Genomic DNA, 7,565 nt, shown 5'->3' on the forward strand with positions numbered 1-7,565 from the left:
GGAGACTTGCTTGAGCCCAGGAATTGGAGGTTGCTGTGAGCTGTGATGCCACGGCACTCTACCCAGGGGGATAGCTTGAGGCTTGGTCTCAAAAAAAAAAGAAAAAAAAGAAATTTAGTTACATAGACATATATATTTTTTAAATACCCTTTGAGTAATATTAAAGTATTTTCAGGGCACAGTCTGAAGTATAACTAAACCTATCTTTATCCTTTATAAAGAATTTGTAAGTTGAAAAGAGAAATATATTCTTAGTGGCATTCACTTACTATTGAGTTATTTAGAAGACATGGATATGGCAAATTATTTTACTGATTTTGATCTATGAGTTTCCAGAATAACAAAAACTATTTCTCAGAATCTTTTGTGTGGTTCTTTTAGTTTTGCTGATTTCTATGAACTTAGAATTGTTTAGTTCTTTAGCAGGCTGGAACCTTAATTCCCTCTGTGACAGTATTAGGGCTAGTAAGTCTGAATTAGTGCACGTTGACTTTCTCTTGGATTACTAGTGGTAAAGTTCAATTCTTCTTTCTCAGTGAGAGATGGTCTGGAGATGTCAGGATGTTCACAGCAAGTCCATATGCAGCATGTGGAGAAGCCACCAGGGGCTACAGTTCCTGAGACGAGGCTCAGAGGCTCCTCTGTGACCAGCTCAGTGCCCAGTGAGCCGAGGAGCAGGAGCAGCTCACTCAACTCCACTGACAGCAGCTCTGGGCTCCTGCTGCCTGGGCTTCAGGCAGCCCCCGAGTCAGGCAAGGGTGGCCAGCCCTCCTCACAGAGATTCAGCGTCATTAGCTCTGAAGACTTTGATCAGGAGCTCGTTGTGAAACCTATCAGAGTGAAAAAGAAGAAGAAGAAGAAGACAGGTACTAGCTGTAGCTAAGTACCCACTGGCTCATACAGCTCACTTGGGGGCAATCTTACCAATTCTTTGGGAATTTTGCACATCTCCCCATGCTAGGAATGCTGCTTCCCTCTGAATGAGTGCTAGCATGTTGGTTGGAAAGCAGAGAAGGTCTTCAGAAAATGAATGCATTCCTTCGCCAAAGGAATGTATTTCACACATTAACAGATAATACATATACATATATGTCTCTGCAAGGTTCAGTGACAGAACTCCATTTAAAGGGACTAGGTCTTTTATTTTTCAGTATTAAAATAAAAATGTTGATTTATCTATACATACAATTTATTAAAACAGAGATTCTGTGAACATGGTGAAAGGTCATGGAAATAGGAAAACAGTTTGCGCTGTTGTATAGATGAGATCTTTTACATTTAGTGTTGGATATGTTACCAAATACAGGTTTTAATATTGAAAATTGTTTTAACTTTTTAATTTTTGGTACCTATTAAGCCTATCTAGCTAATGATTACTGCAGTATTGAAGGAAAATTTTATCAGATTCTTAAGCATTTTAATAATTTTTAAAATTTGATCTGTGATACAGTTGAGCATCTCACTTTGGTTTTCTTAGTTAGCATTTCTTCTGTGAAGCATCAGAGCCCATTGGTGTATATATTTGCGTACATATAAATCATCCCTGTGTTGGAATAATTTGTACTTACAAGGTTTATTTTTTATCCACAAAATACCCTTTGTTCAAAATATTTTTTTTTCTTGAGCCAAAAATGTGTTTTTAACTCAGTTTCTTAATCTTCATGTAGAGTCCTGCCTTATTTTCAATGTTCTTATTTTGAATTAGAAGGTGGAAGCAGGAGTACCTGTCACAGTTCCCTGGAGTCAACTCCCTGCTCCGAGTTTCCTGGGGACAGTCCCCAGTCCTTGAATGCAGACTTGCTATCCATGAGCTCAGGTGTTCTGGGCAGTAGTGTGGATCACTTGAGCACAGAGTCTCCTGACCAAGAAAGCAACCTCAGTGGTGAAGTGAATGGTATCTTGCAGGAAAATACTGACCCTGAAACATTTAGTGTGCTGGCAGTACCTGACTCTGCTCCTGTCTTAGTGGATGAAAAAAATGAGATTAGAACTGAAATTCTACACTGCAGCCATGCACATGGGCTGGAGCCACTTGGTGGAATGTTGAGTTTACCCTTGCTCCCTAGGGGAGATGTAGAAGGTGATGTCACAGAGCTGGAAGAGGAGCCTCGTCCTGCAGATGGTGGACCAAATGGCAAACAGTTACTCTTCCAAGAACAGGAGCACTCTGCTGAGGCCCAAGATGGGGAGGGTGTGGAGTCCAGTAACCCCCAGAGCACTTTTTCAGAAGCCTCCCTTTTAGACTCCAGCCTCACCTGGGTCCCAGCTGCTGAGCATGAACAGTGGCTGCCTGGAACTAGAACTGATGAAGGCAGTGCTGAGGAACCCAGCAAGGAGCAGGATATCCTAACCACCGTGGGGGCCCCTGACCACATTGGCTCAAACCCCTGGCATACTGTCACTGACAGTGACAGAGGTCAGGAAGAAATATCCACTTGTGAATGTGATTTGGGGGGTATGGGAGGACAGTTAACTCCAATCTCTGCATTGGCGGCCTGCACCCATGAGCCTTGGCTTGAGTACACCTCACGGGATCAGGCATTGACATCCAGTGATGAGGAGGACATCTATGCCCACGGGCTTCCATCTTCAGCCTCAGAGACAAGCATGACAGAGATTGGAGCCAGTCAGTCCCTGCAGGACTTGGGCCAGCCAGGAGCAGATGACATGGGACTGCTTAAGTCAGATCAGGTATGTGGGTGGCCTTAGGTGGTGAGAAATGTAGTATCTAAAGCTTCTTTCTTACTTAAGGGGAATGATTAGCAAGACTGATTATTTTCGTTCTTATGAAAAGAAATTATATTCTCATTGAAAAAGCTATAGTCCAAATTTTTTTGTGTGTATTTGGTTTTTATTTTTTTGAGACAGTGTCTCACTGTGTTGCCCAGACCAGAGTGCCGTGGCATCACCCTAGTTCATAGCAACCTCAAACTTGTGGGTTCAAACAGTCCTCCTGCCTCAGGCTCCCAGGTAGCTGAGACTACCACAGGCACAATGCCCAGCTAATTTTTCCATTCTTAGTATTTACAGGGTCTTACTCCTGCTCAGGCTGGTCTCAAAATCTTGAGCTCAAAGGAATCTGCCTGCCTCGGCTTCCCGGAGTTCTAGGATCACAAGCCTAAGCTACCACACTTGGCCTGTTTGGTTTTTATTTTTAAAGACAGGACATCACTCTTTTGCCCAGGTTGGAGCGCAATGGTGAAATCATAGCTCCCTGCAGCTTAAGTTCCTGGGCTCAAACAATCCTCCCACCTCAGACTATCAAGTAGCTGAGAGTCTAGGTGTATACCATCATACCCAGATAATTTTTTTAAACTTTTATTGTGGTGGGCCAGGTGTGGTGACTCACACCTATAATCCTAGTACTCTGAGAGGCTGAGGCAGGAGGATCCCTTGAATTCAGGAGTTCAGAGCCAGCCTGAGCAGAAGACCCCACCTCTACTAAAAATAGAAAAAATTAACTGAGCATCGTGGTACATTCCTATAGTTCCACCTACTAGAGAGGCTGAGGCAGGAGGATCGCTTGAACCTAGAAATTTGAGGTTACTATGACCTCGGCTGACTCTCATGCCATGGCATTCTAGTCTGGGCAACAGAGAAAGACTCTCAAAAAAAATTTTTGTATGGTGTCCACTACCCACTTTACCAGCAAAAGCTGAATTGACCTGGGGCTATCTCAGAAAACCAGTGGCAGAGGACTGTCTACCAGTGGAATAGAGAAACCTCTGAACAATTTTAAGGCTGAGTCTCCTGTTGCTATTATTTTTTTATTTTTTTATTTTTTATGTGACCTTCCTGGCAGTAGTATGAGACTCCTGTTTCTCCTCAAATGAACATCTCTGAGGAGCCGTCAGCACAAACAGGGCAATTTCCAGAACTGCTGTCTCCTCCATCCCTGCACTGCAGCTCTAAGACTCCCCTGAAAGCTATGTGGGAGCCATGTTTGGGGTATCTAGTCTTCAGTGGCTTCACCAAGCCCACATCATTAGGAGATAGTTAACTGTTCCTGAGCATTTTATATTAAAGAAAAAAAGATATATATTTTTTTTGTAGAGACAGAGTCTCACTTTGATGCCCTTAGTAAAGTGCCATGGTGTCACACAGCTCACAGCAACCTCCAACTCCTGGGCTTAAGGGATTCTCTTGCCTCAGCCTCCCTAGTAGCTGGCACTACAGGCGCCTACCACAACGCCCAGCTATTTTTTGGTTGCAATTTGGCCGGGGCCAGGTTTGAACCCGCCACTCTTGGTATATGGGGCCAACGCCCTACTCACTAGCACAGGCGCCGCCCAGAAAAATATATTTTTAATGTGCTTACCTTCTAAAGTAGTTATTATTGGATGTCTTTGGTTTCAAAACTGTGTATTTTGATATCTCCTGCTAATTGTCAATGTAAGCTGTGGGTTAAAACTGTGCACTTAAGCCAGATATCTTTCCCCAGGTGTCCCACTGTGTTCTCTCATGCTGACATTGTATGAGACTTGGTCAGCTCTTACCATGTGCAGATGCCTTGCTAAGCACTTTACAAGTTCAACTCATTTACTTCTCTAAAAAAGCAAACTATGAAATTTAGTGTTGTCCCCATTGTACGGGAGGAAATTGAGGCCCAGAACAGTTCAGTGGCTTGTGCAAGGTCACATAGCCAGTGAGAGGCAGAGCAGCCCCAGGACACACACACACACATACACACCCCACCCCCACCCCATGCTGTTGTGCCTCAAAAGTGAAAACTACGGTTTCTTTTGAGACAAAATGCCAGGAGGTTGGGCTTTTATTCAGTCATCCAGTATTCATCTTTTCAACCCAGTGGTTCTTAAGTGCCCTCAATTGTCAGGCTCTGTTTGTGCTGAGGATACCGCAGTGCAGATGGCAGCCAGTTGTTGATCTTGTCTTTGTGAGCCTCAGAATCTCTTGGAGCTGGATACATGCTCAGGTCATTGCCTTTGAGTGGAACTCAATGAGGGTACTGAGCCAATGACAGGTATCAGCCAGGCAGACTGTAAGATGGGATATTGAGAATTTAGATATTCAGAGAAGACCTTACTTAGGTGCAAGGAATCCTGGCCTTTTGAGGAGGACTTTTCCTAAACTTTCTCTCCCTCCAGAGAGCCGGAAAGCCAAAAAAAAAAAAAAAAGTGAACTTTTTTTTTTCCCTGAGGAGGAGGAGGGAATAAGAATTGTCATAGGGAGCAAGGCAGGTTTGAGAAGGGTTGGATACCATTCTCTTTGAAGCATTAACTTCTATATGGATATCTGTGCAAATACATTGATTTTCTTTGAAGTTTTAAAAAATTATTAAAGTATAGAAACTTTATTTAGCTTTGATTTTTAAGAAGAATCCTAGCAATGAAACCCTAGTCTACAAAATTCAGACAGAGCGTCTCAGCCAAGCTCCCAGCAGCCTTTGCTACATACCATGCCATGTTTCTGACTGGAACAGTGCTCAAAAAAATATGGTAAAGGGCCGGGCATGATGGCTAATGCCTGTAATCCTACCACTGTGGGAGGCCAAGGTAGGTGGATTGCTTACACTCAGGAGTTCAAGACCAGACTGAGCAAGAGCCAGGTCTCTAAAAATAGCCAAGTGTTGTGGTGGATGCCTGTAGTCCCAGCTGCTCAGGAGATTGAGGCAAGAGGATCTCTTGAGCCAAGGAGTTTGAGGTTGCTGTGAGCTGTGACACCCGGGCACTCTACCCAGGGTGACAAAGTGAGACTCTGTCTCAAAAAACAAAAAAGAAAAATATAGTGAGAAAAACTAGTGGTGGTATTGCTTCTTCAATGAGTCTATAATGATCAGTCTACAGAGAATTGATTTGCACACAGAAGTTAAAGAGCACAGCTCTTTGTGTAAAGTGAAGTGTACCCCATAGAATAAAACCAGATCCTTTGTAAGGTGATACAGCACTCCAAGTAATACTTTAGGAAGGATGTTTTATAGGACAGAGTGTTATCTAGGGATGTTATGGGGTCTTTACCAAGTGGACAATAGCTCCCTTAGAGGGGTATCCAAAGATAGCAGGGGTAGGGAGTTTCAACATGGCTTCTCAAAGATTCTTTCAGCAGTATCATTTTCATGATACTCTGCTCACTTCTCTTTTTTGTTGATAACAGTAGAACTCATCAGGCTCTCTCCTTGTTAGTTTGCAGAAAGCTGGATGGGCTACTCGGGTCCTGGCTATGGCATACTCAGCTTGGCGGTCTCGGAGAAGTATATTTGGTGCCTGGACTACAAAGGCGGCCTATTCTGCAGTGCACTGCCAAGCGCTGGGCTGCGCTGGCAGAAGTTTGAAGATGCTGTCCAGCAGGTGGCAGTCTCACCCTCAGGTTCGCCTCCTGGCTCCCCAATGCTCAGCTCTAGGTGCAGATATCTTAGCATGTGACTTTCCTGTGTCAGTGTCTGGTTTCCACTGCGGTGTGTTCAGCCACTTGCCTCTTGCCCAGGGTTTGACATCAATTCACAGTGTAAATGAGTATTCAGTTTGAGCTTTTGTTTTTTTTATTAATTGCAGTGGTAACCCATAAATATATTTTTTGTAAGCTATACAAGTTTGAATGTTGAGGGTTTTTTTTTTTTTAGGAATATTTGAATGCTAACTGCTTATAAATATAAAATGTGTTTCTGTTTCTCAGGGTTACTTTATAGCAAATAAACTAATGAAGATGTGCCCATGGATTTGTTGGATCTATTACAATTATTTGGCTGCCTTTTTAGCAATTCTTTTTTAATGAGCCATCTGCTTTGGTGAATAATCTATTCCCTGACTGTAAAAAGAAGAGTCCATTCATTCTTTCAGGCCATTATTAGGCCATTTTTAGTGAATTGGAGCTAACATTTCCTGAATGAGGTACCAGTAGGCTGAAAGACCTCCTTTATCTAAATGGAATTATTTGTTTGTTTGTTTTTTCTTAGTGTTGGCCGTTCTGTATCCATTCTGATAGAGTTTTTGTTTTCTTGGGTTTTTGTTTGTTTTGTTTTAACCTCCAAGTAACTGGTTTACTGTAAGGAGGTGAGAGTACAAGTTAGACAAAGCTGAGTCTGTGGCTTTGGACTTGCCCTTTATAACTTTATAGTTATGTAATTTTAGTTACTAGATGAATTTCCCTTCCCTGGTCTTTGTGACTGTTGAAAATGTTGTGTGTTCAGGCTGAGCACAGTGGCTCTTGCCTGTAATCCTAGCACTCTAAGAGGCCGAGATGGGTGGACTGCTTGAGCTTAGGAGTTCAAGACCAGCCTGAGAAAGAAGGTCTCTTAAAAAAGAAAATATCCAGGTAGTGTGGCAGGTATCTGTAGTCACAGCTACTTGGGAAGCTGTGGCAAGAAGATTGCTTAAGCCCAAGAGTTTGAGGTTGCTGTAAGCTAGAACACCATGGCCTTACTGAGGGTGACAAAGTTATCTTCTGTCTCATAAATAAATAATTTGTTCAGAGTTGTTATACTTGCTTTTTTTCTTTTCTTTCTTTTTTTTTTCTTTTTTTTTTGAGACAGAGTCTCATTTTGTCACCCTCAGCAGAGTGCTGTGGCATCACAGCTCACAGCAACCTCCAGCTTCTGGGCTTAGGTGATG

The 7,565-nt window shown here is 42.8% G+C and overlaps 1 protein-coding gene across 1 annotated transcript in view; it reads left to right on the forward strand.

Moving 5' to 3' along the window:
- TECPR2 (tectonin beta-propeller repeat containing 2) overlaps positions 1–7,565 on the forward strand; it is a 131,709-nt gene that overhangs the window by 56,630 nt on the left and 67,514 nt on the right. Inside the window, exons 7-9 of the mRNA XM_023518870.1 lie at positions 537–866; positions 1,706–2,691; positions 6,141–6,324. Coding sequence (XP_023374638.1) covers positions 537–866; positions 1,706–2,691; positions 6,141–6,324 — 1,500 coding nt within the window. The remainder of the gene's footprint in view (positions 1–536; positions 867–1,705; positions 2,692–6,140; positions 6,325–7,565) is intronic.

This window comes from Otolemur garnettii, unplaced genomic scaffold (genome assembly GCF_000181295.1).
Source record: "Otolemur garnettii isolate 467f Iridium unplaced genomic scaffold, OtoGar3 scaffold00149, whole genome shotgun sequence".
Lineage (NCBI taxonomy): Eukaryota > Metazoa > Chordata > Mammalia > Primates > Galagidae > Otolemur > Otolemur garnettii.